This window comes from Hippocampus bargibanti, linkage group LG06, assembly GCF_051943395.1.
Source record: "Hippocampus bargibanti isolate YZ-2025 linkage group LG06, ASM5194339v1, whole genome shotgun sequence".
In the NCBI taxonomy this organism is placed as follows: domain Eukaryota; kingdom Metazoa; phylum Chordata; class Actinopteri; order Syngnathiformes; family Syngnathidae; genus Hippocampus; species Hippocampus bargibanti.
In genome coordinates this window covers 8,275,147-8,291,524 of record NC_142739.1, presented here as the reverse complement: position 1 = coordinate 8,291,524, position 16,378 = coordinate 8,275,147, and the positions used below count along the sequence as shown (strand labels likewise).

The 16,378-nt window shown below is 42.7% G+C and overlaps 1 protein-coding gene across 2 annotated transcripts; it reads right to left on the bottom strand.

Moving 5' to 3' along the window:
* Positions 1-660: 660 nt before the first annotated feature.
* On the bottom strand, positions 661-16,097 carry efhb (EF-hand domain family, member B). 2 transcript variants are annotated; one of them, XM_088999643.1, is made up of 12 exons: positions 15,885-16,097; positions 15,051-15,194; positions 12,630-12,792; positions 12,339-12,449; positions 12,112-12,232; positions 11,415-11,495; positions 11,274-11,341; positions 11,037-11,197; positions 9,647-9,854; positions 9,370-9,585; positions 4,830-5,011; positions 661-3,807 (listed from the first exon to the last, which is right to left on the bottom strand). In XM_088999643.1, the coding sequence occupies exons 1-12, from the start codon at positions 15,990-15,992 to the stop codon at positions 3,661-3,663; spliced, it is 1,710 nt and encodes a 569-aa protein (XP_088855769.1). In that variant the 5' UTR covers positions 15,993-16,097; the 3' UTR covers positions 661-3,660. The 2 variants fall into 2 exon arrangements, with proteins under 2 accessions (XP_088855769.1, XP_088855770.1); XM_088999644.1 differs by having other exon boundaries at positions 9,370-9,534.
* Positions 16,098-16,378: the final 281 nt, after the last annotated feature.

Sequence of the window (16,378 nt, the reverse complement as noted above, 5' to 3'; positions counted from 1 at the left end):
ACTTGCCTCTCTTGCCCAGATTCAAAACTGGCACTGTCGTGTGAACCAGGGAATTATTTGGAAAGCCGTTTTTGAGGCCAATATATAGTGCACCCATTGTCCTCTCTGGTATGACAATTCAGTCCATTCGAAGAAAAAAAAGACTCTTTTAGCAATGACTTTTTCGGCTGCTAGTGCCACTTTTGGCCTACTAGTTCACAACTAAAACTAGACCCAACTAGTAGTATAAACATTCAACTAGTACTTTTGCCTCATGAGTCAGTTATCGTCCTTGTATGCCAAAGTAAAAAAAAAAAAAAAAAAAACTTGCACCGCTTTAATATCACCAAAGGGAGAAAACTCCTACAATTTGACATGATTGGTGTGTAAAGAACACAAACAATCCATTTGAATATAGCAGAACGCTAACACGTCATTCATCATGTTTAGTTCTCGCAAGACGATTCCTTTTCTTGTGACATGCTAATGAGATTATGCGTCGTAACGCGATGTCAACACGACATCGGACACGGGCGTTTAAACAATTTGTCACGCCATGGCGTCACTCCCTTTTAAACGGCGGCAGACACAAAGAAGCACATACGACGTGTGTTATGAATTAATATTTTGATTTATTTAAAACTATTTCACAGTGTCAACAAGTACAAGTGGCGTGCCAACAAGATGTTTCATTAATCCGCTTAGCGAAAGTGATGACAAAATAGCTCCATGAACCCATAAATGAATTGTTTTTTTATCCCTCTGATGCAATTAGACGTCAAATATAATCTTCACACAGAACAGATGATTAAAAAAAAACAGTAAATTATTTTCATGACTCAATTATGCATCCACAGCATCCCACCACATATTTTATTTGCTCCTCGGCTAAACAAAAGGTAGTTTTCATCTTGAAAGTTGACATTTGGAATTATTTTACAGTGATTAACTCATTCACTGAATGTAGCCACAAGGGGGCACAAGCCAGTGTCTTATTGTGCCGGTCCCGAGCCCGGATAAATACAGAGGGTTGTGTCAGGAAGGGCATCCGACGTAAAGAATTTTCCCAAAACAAATATGCGAATCAAACCTCTGAATACTGTTGACATTCAGGGTGCCGGTGGAAAATGGACTACTGTTGGTCGGAGAGGAGAGAGGTGTGCCCGGAGGAAAAGAGAGAAATAGAACGCCAAGAGTATAGAACTAAGAGTAGGAACTTTGAATGTAGGAACAATGACAGGTAAAGGTCGAGAGCTGGTTGACATGATGCAGAGAAGGAAGGTAGACATACTGTGTGTCCAGGAGACCAGGTGGAAAGGGAGCAAGGCTAGAAGCTTAGGGTCAGGGTTGAAGTTGTTCTATGATGGTTAAGACAGAAAGAGAAATTGAGTTGGGGTTATCTTAAAAGAGGAGTTTGTTAGGAATGTCTTAGAAGTAAAAAGAGTATCAGATAGAATAATGAGTCTGAAGCTAGAAATTGAAGGCGTGATGTTCAATGTTGTTTGTGGGTATGCCCCACAAGTAGGATGTGAGCTGGCGGAGAAGGAGAAATTTTGGTTGGAATTTGATGAAGTCATACAGAACATCCCGAGAAGTGAGAGGGTTGTAATTGGTGGAGACTTCAATGGACATGTTGGCGCAGGAAACAAAGATGATGAGGAGGTGATGGGCAGGTTTGGACTCCAGATGAGGAACACTGAAGGGCAGATGGTGGTAGACTTTGCTAAGAGAATGGAAATGGCTATTGTGAATACTTTCTTTCAGAAGAGACAGGAACATAGGGTGACCTATAAGAGTGGAGGCAGAAGTACATAGGTAGACTACATTTTGTGTCAACGGCGCCAGCTAGAGGAAATCAGTGATTGCAAAGTAGTAGTATGTTGGTGAGAGTGTAGCCAGACAGCATAGGTTGGTGGTGTGTAGGATGACGGTGGCAGTGAGGAAGATGAAGAAACCAAAGGCTGAAGTGAGGATAAAATGGTGGAAGTTGAATAACGAAGAGTGTTGCATGACATTTAGGAAGGAGGTAAGACAAGCACTGGGTGGGCAAGAGGTCCTTCCAGATGACTGGCAAACTACAGCGAACGTAATCAGAGACACAGGCCAGAAAGTACTTGGTGCATCGAGTGGAAGAAATGTAGATAAGGAAACTTGGTGGTGGAATGGGGAGGTGCAGGAGTGTATACAGAGAAAGAGGTGAGCAAAGAAGAAGTGAGACACTGAGAGGACGGACGAGAGTAGACAGCAGTACAAGGAGATGCAGCGCACGGTTAAAATAAAGGTGGCAAAGGCCAAACAAGAGGCTTATGATGCTCGGCTGGACAGCAAGGAAGATGAGACTGATCTTTACAGGCTGGCGAGACAGAGAGACAAAGATTGTAAGGACCTGCAGCAGGTTAGCGTGATTAAGGATGGAGATGGCAATGTATTGAAAGGTGCCAGGAGTGTGATGGCAAGATGGAAAGAGTACTTTGAAGTTGATGAATGAGAAAAGTGAGAAGGAACAAAGAGTAGAAGACGTGACTGTTGTGGACCAAGACGTAGCAAGCATTAGCAAGGATGACGTGAGGAGGGCGCTGAAGAGGATGAAGGGGGGAAAGGCACTCGGGCCTGATGATTTACCAATCGAGTTATGGAAGTGTCTTGGAGAGGTAGCGGTGGTGTTCCTGACTGGGTTATTCAACAAGATCTTAGATGGTGAACAGATGCCTGAAGAATGGAGACAAAGTGTGCCCATTTTTAAGAACAAGGGAGATGTGAAGAGTTGTACTAACTACAGAGGAATAAAGTTCATGAGCCATACAATGAAACTCTGGGAAAGAGTAGTTGAAGCTAGACTAAGGGCAGAAGTGAACATTTGTGAGCAGCACTATGGCTTCATGCCAAAAAAGAGTAGGAAAGATGCAGTGTTTGCTTTAAGAATGCTGACAGAGAAGTACAGAGAAGGCCAGAAGGAATTGCATTGTGTCTTTGTAGATCTGGAGAAAGTGTACAAAAGGGTGGCCAGAGAAGAGCTGTGGTATTGCATGAGGAAGTCTGGAGTGACGGAAAAGTATGTCAGAGCAGTGCAAGACATGTATCATGACTGTAACAGTTGTGAGGTGTGCTGTCGGTGTGACTGAGGAATTCAAGGTGGAGGTGGGACTCCACCAGGGGTCAGCTCTGAGCCCCTTCTTGTTTTCTATGGTGATAGACAGGCTGACAGACGATGTTAGACAAGAATCTCCTTGGACCATGATGCTTGCAGATGACATTGTGATATGTAGCGAGAACGGGGAACAGGTGGCGGAGAAACTAGAGATGTGGAGATATTTCCAGGAAAGGAGAGAAATGAAGATAAGTCGCAGCAAGACGGAATATATGTGTGTGAATGAGAGGGATCCAAGTGCAAGAGTGATGCTACAGGGAGAAGAGATAAAGAAGGTGGAGGATTTTAAGTACTTGGGGTCAACTGTCCAGAGCAATGGAGAGTGTGGAAAAGAGGTGAAGAAGCGGGCACTGAATTGAATGTTTATGTAGTCCTAAAACTCAATATTCTGTGGGTCCTGGAATTCGAATGACAATGACAAAAAATGGCACTGCAGTGAACACATTTTTGCACATGTATGGTAGTGAATGAGTTAAATGCCGCATTTGGTAGCAAACTAAAAATTAGTCGCTAAAACATTTTTTGGGTCCTCCCTACAAAGCATTGATTTCCTCCAGTACCATTTGGAAAGATTCCACAGACACTTTACCATCGGGATGCTTCATAGACGCCAGATTCCAGGCCTCTTCGAACGTCTCTTCGGGAAGGTTTGCACCTATGTTGTCGAAAATCTCAGCAATCTGTCAACGCAAATCAGATTACTGATGAATTCTGATTGTAGATATATATATATATATATATATATATATATATATAGTGTTTGAAATAACGTCTGCCCGGAGGCCCTGGGCGTACAACTTTCAAAACGTCTCGGCCCGGATAGCCGACGACTTGTTCAAGAAAAAAAAACACGTTTTTCTTTGTTTTATTCAATAAAGCAAAAGCTACACGCAAATTGTTACAAGCCACGTAGACTCCTCTTTCTAAGCGCACGAAACAGGCTTCTGATTGGCTGCCGTGCCGAGTATGCAAAACGAACGTTCGTTTGGCAATTTGCGATTAGCAGACAATGCAACGCAAACATTGCATTGTGCACCATGACGACAAACGACAACTGGAGCAAAATCTTCAGCAAGGGATATTTACCATAAATTAAGCAAGTGAGCATTTGTGGTAGGTACTTCCTTAATTAAAAAAAACTTTATACTACACAACAATGTTTTTGTTTTTTTTTGCGATTAGTCGTCTTATTGTGTTTCAAGTTGTGAAAAATGGGGCAGGCAACTATGGCCGGGCACGCAACATTTCAGAGTTGTCTGCCCTGGTGTCCGCTAACTTTTTGTCATGAGTTTCAGACAGTGCTTGTGAATAAAAAATAAATAAATAAGTTGTTTCTCTTGAAAATCCAAACAATGGAAAAACTTTGGTCCAGAACAAAAGCAGACATCTTATTTTTAATGTGTTTGCACTTTGTAAGCACTTCGTGTGTGAAAATCAATGATCCCACTGGACGGAAATGACGAGGATGGCACCAAAATAATTTTAAGCATCAAGAGCAGCTCATTTGATGCATATTTTGCGACGCTATGTTTCAAAATTTTGGAACAGACTGCGAATGCATGAACTCTGTAACCTCATAAAATAAGCTGTCCACTGCACTAACCACTGTTCATGAAAGGGTTAAAGCAGGCCAAACATGACAAATGCCAGCGTGTGTGCTTTTTTTTCTTTTTTGTGCAATGTGTATGTAAACGGTACATACTTCTGTCTTGGAACGTGGAGAGAAGAAGTGATCCTGATAGACTCCATGGCGTCCGGACACCGATGGCAGCAGCAAGTCCACCACTGAGGTCATGTCACCGTAGTTGATGTTGCTATTGAACCTCTGAATGCGTGGCGGCACGAGGTCCGTGCGCACTGACGGTACGCCGAAAGTGCGAGCGTCTAGAGAGTGAACATGGGAGGAACATTTTTCTTTCACCATAATACAAAAAAACAGCTGATATTAGCTCATTTAAAAACGGCTATTTAATGAATTTATTTGTTAGGGCTGAAAGGACAACCAACGTTTCCGGACAAGTTGTGTCCATAATTTGTAAAATGGCTTCAAATGACTTCTACTGAGTGTATTTTACAAAGATTCCACCGCACATAGCGATATTTTACGTTTTAAGACTTGCGCTGAATATTCAGGAAGTCTTGTTTTTGAGTGCTTACCCTACGTCCCTGAAGGAATGCCCCTGACCGAAAAAAGGACACATTGTAGCAGTCCTTCCATCACGTCAATGCATTTTGCTGTATTTGTTTGAAAACGTGGTGTTGCACCAAAAAGAGGCAGAAGAGGGCGACAAAGCTCCATGTAAGGAATTTATCAGCCTGTGGAAGCGGGCTGATTAATTCCTCACACGGAGCTTGATCGCAATTTTTTGCCTCTTTTTTGGTGATACATTTCCCCCCAATGTTGCCACAAAATGGCACGGAATAAATTAATTAATCGATTGCAAACATGTATGCTTTCCTCTTCAGGACTATTTGAATCATATTCATAACTGGATGTGTAACAAGAAAGCATATTATCCGAATCTGAAGCCATTGTTTTGATTCTCCAGCAATGCAAGACGTCTTGGCGTGACGTCACGAACTGGGGGTGGGACTTTGTGAAAATGCCCAATTCGCAGCTCAATTTTTTGCAGATTTTGGACACTTTAAGTCATTTTTATTGGTGGTAAAAATATCATACTGCGTGTTTTGGGTATTTGAGATGCTATAAAATGTTTTTCTGATGTCAGCTAGGAAACAAAAAAGTGATGTCGGTTGTCCTTTAAAAGAAGTGACATTTTTTTACGTAGGTTTATTTTCATCAAAATGGAATTCTAATTCACCCATTCACTGCCATTCCCGAATGTATTCGGGTATTGAAAATATGATGTGGAATGCCATACGCTTCTCTTAACACGCTTCTCCTTCACCCTAACCTACTGTCCAGGAACCAAAAACACCAAGCCCGACGCCCTCTCGCGGATCCACGAGCCAGCAGACAAGGAAGACCTTGCGGAACCCATCCTGCCCGGCCGCCAGATCATGGGGGCGCTCCAGTGGGAGGTCGAACGGAGGGTCATGGAATCATTAAAAGGTACCCCGACTCCCGATAAGTGTCCCACAGGCAGACTGTTCGTCCCCCAGTCGCTGCGCTCGGAGGTGCTCCAGTGGGGGCACGCATCCAAGGTGGCGTGTCACCCAGGGGTGAGCCGCACCGAGCACCTCGTCTCCCAGCGATTCTGGTGGCCGCGGCTCCTCGACGACGTGGCGGACTTTGTTAAGGCCTGCCCGGAGTGCGCCTGTGGCAAGGTCTCCCATCAGCCTCCGGCAGGACTGCTCCGCCCCCTACCTGTCCCCCCGCGCCCTTGGTCCCACATATCAGTGGATTTCATCACCGGCCTCCCCCCCCCCCCCTGTCGGACCGAGGGCCCCAGTTCGTATCCCGGGTCTGGAAGCGTTTCTGCAGGTCCATGGGGGCGTCGGCCAGCCTGTCCTCCGGTTACCATCCACAGTCCAACAGCCAGACCGAGCGGAAGAACCAGGACATGGAGGCGGCCCTGCGCTGCGTATGCCTTCATCGTCCCTCGGCCTGGTCCATCCATCTCCCGTGGGTGGAATATGCCCACAACACCCTGGTCTCCTCAGCCACAGGTCGGTCACCGTTTATGTCGGCTTATGGCTACCAGCCGCCGCTCTTTCCCACACAGGAAGGGGAGGTGGAGGTCCCGTCGATACAACACCATCTTCGGCGGGCCCATCGTGTATGGAGGGAGACCAGGGCAGCCCTATCACGCACGGCAGTCCGGAACCAGAGGGTCGCGGATCGCCGTCGCCGTTCCGCGCCAGCCTACCAGGTGGGCCAGAAGGTCTGGTTGTCCACAAGGGACCTACGGCTGGCCGGGACAACCCCCAAATTGGGTCCACGATTCGCGGGCCCCTTCACTGTGGAGGCCATCATCAACCCGGTCGCGGTCCGACTTCGGCTGCCCGCCTCCATGAAGATCATCATGTCTCCCTCATCCCGGTCGCGGTCCCCAACCCCCCCCCCCCCCCCCCGCGGATGGTGGACGGAGGACCGGCATACGCAGTGCGGGAGATCCTGGATTCACGCCGCAGGGGAAAGGGCATCCAGTACCTGGTCGACTGGGAGGGTTACGGACCGGAGGACCGTCAATGGGTTCCGCGAACCTGGATTCTGGACCCGTCGCTCCTGAGGGAATTCCACGAGGCTCACCCGTCGAAACCAGGTGGGCCGCCAGGAGGCGTCCGTTGAGGGGGGGGTACTGTCATGAGCCAGTTGACAGCGGGGCGGGGCCTCCGCTCCCGCCGCTCGCCAGCTGCTGTCAATTTCCTCCTCATTTACTGTGGACATTTAAACCCGACGCTGGCACTCACCCAGCGTCGGAAGATACTTCGCCTTGTGCCATGCCAGTACTTGGAACTTGTTGCCAGTACATTATTTGCTTCGCCCGAGGAATGATTTTAGCCACGAACGCGTTTGTTGATTGCACCGCGTCGTAGGTTATTTTGCACCCCCGTGTGCCACTTTATTTTTCTTGGTTAGTGTGGTTGGGTGGATTGCCGCCACTCACCCACTAACATTGTCAGTTTGTCATTTTGGGTTTTGTTTCACGAGTTTTTACCGGGTCCGCCTATTTTCGGACCCGCGCTTTATGTTAATAAATCCATTGCCGGTACCCACGCCTCTGTCCTGCTTAGCGATCCACCGCCAATACCACACGTTCCTGCTCGCCAGCTGCCACTGTCGCCGCCGGAACGTGACATTATGTAGCCCTAATACTCAATATTCTGTGAGTCCAGCAATTTGAGTGAAAATGACAAAAACCCTGGCAATGGAGTGGTCACATTTTTGCACATCATCTGGCAGTGAATGAGTTAAACATGGTCATTCGGTCAAATTTAACTCAAAATTGTTTTTAGCCTATTTTTTTCAAGAATGTTTATAAACAAAAGTCAAGTCATTTAAAATGGCAACTTTTTGGTTTTAAGAAACACTCAAATAAATAAATAGTCACTAGCAGTTACTTATTTTAGACCAACCAATGCAAAAAAATATCTATAGATTATCCCTGTCAATTTTAATTCCCAAAATGAGCTCTTGCATGAGATTAAATCAACTCATTTACTGAGTGAGTTGCTTGTTCTGTAGCCACAGAGGGTCACAAGTCTTCTTGTGCCTGTCCCAAGCCTGGATAAATACAGAGGGTTGTGTCAGGAAGGGCAGCCGACGTAAAAGCTTGGCCAAAACAAATATGCGGATCAAACCTCTAAAGATGGAGGACACTGATTTGCTGTGGCGACTCCTCGAAGGGAAAAGACGAAAGGAAAAGAAGATTATAAAAAGGAGTATATAAAAAGGCAACAAGTGAACCAAAATGAATCAAAGCGTGAGAACTTCATTTAAAGAGGAATCTGCTACTGACTACCACTCCAATCCCCTCACCCCTTTTTAATTTATTATCGTGTTTCTTAAAGACAGAATGTTGTCATTTGAAGTATCGTCAGCATACCTGCCAACCACTACGGTTTTGCCGTAATGAGTACGGCTTTCATTATCCCATTACGGGTTACGGTTTATGAATGGAAATTACATAAAAAATAAGTCAAAAATCAATAAAATAGTAAATACATACATTCATTCAAAACATGAGATCATTAAGGTTTGTATCTAAATTTAGAACAGGCGATCGGCACAGTGCCAGCTGTCAGCTTCCTTTACATGAATTGCGCATGCTGCAGGTCATTCCTGGAATCGAGAGTCAAGAGTTAGCATTGTTTTTATCATTGTCATGTAATCTGATGGAGAAAAAGCAACAAAAAATGTGAAATCGAAAAGAAAACTGCGGTCGTTTCATGAGGAATACTCCCAAGCATTTCCAGGAGTTAGACTTCGGTCAAGAAAAGGTGAATGTGTATAATGTTAATGTGGATGTCTTCCAAATTTGAGCTATTTTTGTCAACCCATCGGAATTTAAGTTAGATGTGCATATTTGAAGTTTCTAACAATGTCTTAAAAATGATGATGTATGATGTTTTCAGTCTCATTTTAAGTAGCTGTAATGTTAAAAATCATTTGGCTTCAGGGGACCCTGGTATATTCTGGTTTCAGAAGTTGGCAGGTACGCTTTAGTGTGTGGTATGTCAGCTTTATTTGCAAAATCCAAAACCTAAATGATGAGCATTCGGGAGTGGTGATTCTACAACTTTTTTATACACGATAGTGACTTGACAGGGTAACTTACCAGATGGTTGCGGCTCCTCCACAGCAGCCCCAATGAAGGAGGCTGTGGTGATGAAACGATCTGAGAGTAGCTCGGGTCGTCTGAGGGTCCTCACGATCCTCTTTGAGCTGCCGGTCTTGAAAGGTTCCAGGTCATTGGTTGTCAACAAAGCACCAGAACCAGGACCTTCAGACAATCGTAATTTGTGGTCGCAGTCTATGTCGGTCTGGAGCTGGGCTGAATATTCACCAAAAATAAATACATTTTTGTCTTCAAATCCTGCACTCGCGTAACTCACTGTTCATGACTAATTTCTGCTCCCGTCTGTCCAGCGGCATCTTTTCCTTCAAGTTCAGAAAGTTAGCAAACTCCAGGAAGTCGATGAATCCGTCTCGGTCAAGATCGCACTCATCCACCACGTCGTCCAGGACGGCCTCGCTGGCGCCCACTTGAAAGTGACGGCATACTTCCTGCAGGTCCTCCTTGTCGATGCGCCCTTTGCCTTTCTAGGAACAAAAATCGCTTTTGTAGTCACAACTTTGGCCTGTCGTGGATTTTTAATCCATCTCCTTGGTTCATTGAGTGAGAAAAGTACTTCCTGGTTTGTAGAGGTTGTTAACATGGATTTATTTTCTACATACTATTTGGATTTCTAAATATGTGTTTACCGATAACATGAATACAAATCAATCATATTTCAGTTAACCATAAGTATTTATCAAAATGGAAAATATCACAGACCATCTTTTAAAACATTGAACATTAAATGCAGGCAGATTACAGAAAAAAATTGCTCATCAAAACTGGCTGCAACAAGTTTTGCTCGGATTAAACAATCAGAGGATGGAAAAATGCCAACATTTTATTGCGCTAAAGAGACGGTACTGTAATTCTTTTTTTGGGGGTAAAATTGCAAAAAAAAGTTGAAAACAAATCCATGTTCTAATCGAGTTGTAACTCACCAAAATGAGGAAAATGCAAAATACGAAATACTTTCCAGATACACTCAATGTATTGGATTGGATTGGATGTACCTTTATTCGTCTTGCAGTGGAGAAATTTCCATTTTGAAGTAAAAAAAAAAAAAAAAAAAAAAAAAGTCAATAACAAATAACATGACAACACAAAAATGTATTATTATTTTTTGGTCACTACCGAAATTTGTGTGTGCGGCTTGGAATTGAAGCGGATTTATGTGGGGCAGGAGACGTGAGACAATCTCTTTTCATCAATGGATGAAACAGCTTTGTGTTTACTTTCAACATTTAGTTTGTAGCAGACGTGCACATTCCACCATGACATCCATGATGCACTGGTGAAAAGGACGCTTTGATCCTTTTCTCTTTCATCTAGAACAGCTTCCTGCGACAAAGAGGGTTGGACTGTCTGGGTCTTTTGTGTCACATTATTTGTTTTTTTGTGGTTGTTTTGACTTCAAGATGGTGCCGCAAGAGTGGCTGCCTTTAGGACATGTCCTGTATTTTGTTTTTCTAATCCTTCCTTTCCTTTGACTTTCATCACTTTGCTGTTGTGAAATGTAATTCTCTCCACTGCGAGACTAATAAAGGCTAATCCAATCCAATACAATACATTGAGTGTATCTGGAAAGTACTCAGTATTATACATTTTCCACGTTTTGGTGAGTTACAACTTTATTAGAATATGAATTTGTATGGATCCAAATGTACCCTGTCATAGTGCCTGAAGGCCTGCAGCAATGACGGAAATTCCTGCAAATTGATCACTTTGAGGCGGTTCCGCACGGCCCTGGCCAGACAACGCTGGCGCTCGCCGGCTCGCTCTCGCTGACCCACCGGCTGCTCCGCCGGTTGGATCAATTCCCCCACACCTGCCCAAACACGTGTAAATGTCATCTTACCACTTAATCTAAAGCCATCCACTTTCATAAAAGAAAAAAAGCTCACTGTATTCATCTTGTGGTATGTTAATTCCGAAGGCGTGGTCTAGGGGCAGCTCAACGTTGTTTTCTCTCCTGGGAGAATCACATGACACGTTATAACAGTTGTAATGTTCACATATTGGTGTATTAAAAAAAAGAAACATACTTGTTCACATTTCCATATTGTTGTTCTAACTTTTCCCTGCTGTCTTGCGATCTCTTCCACTCTGGATTTGAGTTGTACAACCTTCAGAAAATAAATTGTTCATAAATTATGAGTCAAAAATTCAACATCCTTGAATTTGAGGGGACTGTCATGTGACACCCGAATAATTCAATAAATGACATTTCAGGAAAATGTAGTAAAATATATTCTAAATAGCCATTTATCAACAAATATTCATATTTTATGAATATGAATACTGCTATACCTATGACAATGAATGGGTCAGATAATGCTTGTTTAAAAAAATCCCATTGAAAATGATCAAATAAACAAAATTAAAATAATTCAAAATAAATACAATAATCACCCCAATATGTAAATATCAAACAATAGATAATATGAAGTGATGAGTTATTCAATTGATTGATGATTGATTAAAGGTGAAAGAGCAGTGGCCGTTGTTTCCTGGCAACTGCTGCTCGGCAACCACCACAGCCACCTGGTCTTACATCATTATCATGCTGCCCATGATAGAATCGGGCTCAGTAAAAATAAAATAAATAAATGAATAAATGAATAAATGAATGAATGAATGAATGAATGAATGAACGAATGAATAAATAAATAAATAAATAAATAAATAAATAAATAAATAAATAAATAAATAAATAAATAAAAATGTTGCTGTTGGTGTCACCTGGTGGATTCTCCCAACCACTGCAGACTTCTGCTGACTGGGCTTCCGTCTTTGCAAAAAGGCGTCTGGATCCCAAAGCAAATGCCTTTATCAAAGTTGTACTTCCTGTCTATTTGCTCACCTGGAACACAATGACAATTGAGTAAAATGGTGTTATTTCTGCATTGTTCAGACGGTATTACTTGTTTTGTTCTTTGTTTGATTTCAATCCATGTGAGAGTTCTCACCAACAAAGTATCCGTTGTGACTGCGAACGTAAAACTTGTGCGCTTCCTGTTCCTCCTTTTCCAACTCTGCCAAAGTTTTGGTTGGATAAATCACTTTGGCGGCATCCACATCTGCACGCAGACAGGCAGACAAATAAATAAATACATACATACATACATACATACATACATACATACATACATACATACATACATACATACATACATACATACATACATAATAAATAAATAAATAAATAATGAGAAACCAAACAAACTTGAAACCAGAAGAGATTATTTGAAGTGACGCACCCTGAAGTGTTTTAATTCCAAACGTGGTTTCCTCGTTATACCAGGTGGGAAGTCCAGCACGATTTGGCGAGCGGTCTTTCTGTGAGGCCGTCATAGCCTCGCTGAATTCCTGCAGCTTCTGTTGGAACTTGCTGACAGGTTGCGGGTTGAGCATGACCGCAACCTGCCACATACAAAACAACAGCATTGTATTCATATAAGACATACAGTAAAGTCTCGTTATATCGATATTCAAGGGAGTCCGAAAAAATATCGATATAACCGGGACTATCGATATATCCGATCCTGCGCCGAACTGCATTAAACAAAAGCCGCCAAAAGAGGGCAGCCAAGCGCCATATAAGAAACGGAGCTGACCATTAGCTCCCTTTTTTTGGGTGAGAGATGTTCCCCCAATGTTGCCTCAAAATGGCACATATAATTCTTGAATGATTGTAAACATGTATGCTTTAATCTTCAGAACTACAGTGTATTTGAAACATATTCATAACTGGATGTGTAACAAGAAAGCATATTATCCGAATCTGAAGCCATTGTTTGGATTCACAAGCAATGCAAGACGTCTTGGCGTGAAGTCATTTTTATTTGCATTTGAATAAAAAGTGACATCGGCTGTCCTTTAATACACAGTATGGAATGTTAATAATCTTCAAAATCATCGCGCTTCAGCAGACAAAACAAGAAACATTGTTGCAAAAAACGATTGCATTCATATACAGTACAGTGGGCATGTAAATAACACAATAGGGAAACTGCAACGCTTACATCTTACTGTATTATGTATACAATTTAAAAAAGTCATCAATCTTCTTCTGCTTCCCATTTTTACCTTTTAACACAAACACTTCAATCTCGTCTGCTACACACGAGCTAGCGTCTGAAAATGAAAATGGCTCTGCGACACGGGTGCTGGGCACGTAACCAAGTCACCTGACCAAGTCGACCAATGGCGCGACTGATGGCGTGACACACGTAACCAAGACACGTGACCAAGTTGACCAATGGCGCGACCGATGGCGTGTCACGTGACAAAGTCACACGGACAAGTCGACCAATAGCGCGACCGATGGCGGCTCATGTGACCAAGTCGACCAATGGCGCGACCGATGGCGGCTCACGTAACAAGACACGTGACCAAGTTGACCAATGGCGCGACGGATATATCGATATAAACAACAAAAATGGCCGGCGGGGGATGAAAAGGAGCACCGTAATAACCGGATTATCGTAATAACCGGGTATCGTACTAAACGGTACTAATTATACATAAAACGACTAGAAATGTGCAAGGGAAATGAAAATAGTATCGTAATAAGCGGTACTATCGATATAACCGATATCGATATAACGAGACTTTACTGTATTTCAGAATATAAGGCATTATTCATAAAACTGTGAATGTTCCCAATTTTTGGCAGAATACAGTGATACCTCGGTTTATAAAATTAATTGGTTCTCATAAAGTGTGTGTAAGGCGCAAAGTTCGTCTACCAAATATTTATTTCCCATAAGAAACCATTAAAAATGAGAATAATCCGTTCCCAGGTCCCCATAAAACATAATTTTCTACTAAATAAGCCTTAGAACTACACAAAATATACCCTATTTAAAGTATAATAATTGTGATATTGTAATGTAATTAAAGGAATAAACTATACTGTATAATAAAGTTGTTTTATTTACCTTTGTGACGGTCGTTGATGTAGTGGCCTCTTGATGATATCCGAGTGAAGTTGCTGTGCTTTCTCGGCGATGATACCCTCACTCACACGGTCCACTACTAGCTGCTTTTCGTGAATCCAAATAAACAGATGTTTTTCAACCTCTTCTATTGCCTGAGACAGTTGCTTAGAGAACGCAGAAACGCCCTTAGCCACATGTAGCAATGGTCGACGTAGCATACTGGTAGTGGGACGCTAAGTCACACAAACGCACACATCGTTCATATTTTTCAATCTCATTCTTCTGTTCGACCGTAATTTCCGTTTGCGTCCTCTTCGGCAATGTTTTTCCCTCCCATAAGGGGGCAGCATTCGCCTTTTGTACAGCTGACCCATTTGACCTCATATTACTCTACACCCTTATAACTTAGGAATTAACTATTTTTTTCTGGTGAAAGAAGAGAGTCTAAGGTTTCTTACGCTGCACTGAATGTTTACGTAGTCCTAAAACTCAATATTCTGGGGGTCCTGGAATTTGAGTGAAAATGACAAAAACCGTGGCACTGGATTAGACACATTTTTGCACGTCTGGCAGTGAATGGGTTAAGCATAAATGTGTCCATTAAGTGCTTGTTTGTCAGTGTGGTGTATGCTAACCCTCTCCAAAAATCAGACGGAATAGATTCCAGCTCATCCGTGACCCGTAAGAGAACAAGTGTGATAGAAAATTGATGAATGGACTTCCAAAATGCCAGCTAACCGTTTCCGAAGACTTGGTGCACAGACCGTGAACGAGCGTGGCAGCCATTTTTGGGTCGTTGGCCTTGCCATGGTGCACTCTGACCATGCCGAGCCCTGGTCTGTTGCTGTTGTGGTATTTTCGAACCCTGGGTGGCGTTTGGGCCTGGAAAAAAAAGAGCAAGTAGAAATAACACCATTTTGACATATTTATCAGGGTTTTGTGAAAATGAGGATATGTTGCAATATGACCATATTTGAGCCTGCCCAGAGACTCCGAAAGGCACCAGTCTTCAGATTATTTCACAAAGAGATTCAGTCTTGTGCGATCTGGAGACGACCGCACAATTTCTGCCAGCACGGGCAGAATATTGCCATGAGTATGTGCCTTGTGAAACTGCATCCTTCCATCCACAACAATTAGATGGTAGATGTATTCGGACACATCTATCATGACATAGTTATTTGACACTAAAACTGATTTTAAAATGACACAGGGCATGGGAAGTAAGCGTCGGGTGAGGAACTTCCCTTCCCTGTCTGCTTTAGTGTCATTTATAGTGCAACAATAAAGAAAAAGGTGGAAGACACAAAGCAGAAAAGACTTGTTACTTGTTACAACTTGTGCTGTGACTTTCATACTCTCTCTCAAAGCAAAACCAAAAAAAACAGATACCTGGAAAACACCAAGTATGGATGAATTTTTCAAGAAAATGCTATATATTGAACGTTTAATGACACAAATATAGACAACTTGTGTTTATTTTCAAATATTTTCTGTGTCTTGAAAGTCTGTTGAAACGATTATACTTTAATCAAGCCTTTTAAGGGTATTAAAATGCTCATTAGAATTTACCCTTTTTATGTCTTGAAGACAAGTAGCTGCTCTGTCCCCAGTTGGAACTTGTTTTCCAGCCTGTATCGGGAGATTGGGAGGGGTGCACATGAAATGCATATTGAACATCCAGATTAGCTCACAATATAAATCAGAAATTTGGCTAACGTGTCGTTACGTGACCAACCTCAGACAACAGACATGCAAAGGCTTACTTACCCTCGGCATGTGTTCTGTCATACTAAGCTCCAAAGGACTTAAGATTTACAATAATTTGCAAGTAAAACACAAAATTTCGCCTTAGAGGGAAGAGCGGAGCAGACTCAACAAACGTTAGTTGTTGCCTAGCAACGTTTCAAAAGAAAAGGTGATATGTTGTAAATATTTCATTTGAAAACGAAATAAGAATGCGGCCCGGTAAACGCGATATTAAATAAACCGTAGCCGAAAAAAACAACAGCAAATATTTCGGTAAAAAAAACACGAATTACGTGTAGACGAACAAATTAAAAATC

Coding starts and splice junctions, on each gene's coding strand:
- efhb (XM_088999643.1), bottom strand. CDS start 15,992: ATGTTCAATATGCATTTCATGTGCACCCCTCCCAATCTCCCGATACAG. Junction 9,586..9,646: donor GCAGAAATTAGTCATGAACA/GTGAGTTACGCG, acceptor GTGAATATTCAG/CCCAGCTCCAGACCGACATA. Junction 3,808..4,829: donor CTCCACGTTCCAAGACAGAA/GTATGTACCGTT, acceptor TTGCGTTGACAG/ATTGCTGAGATTTTCGACAA.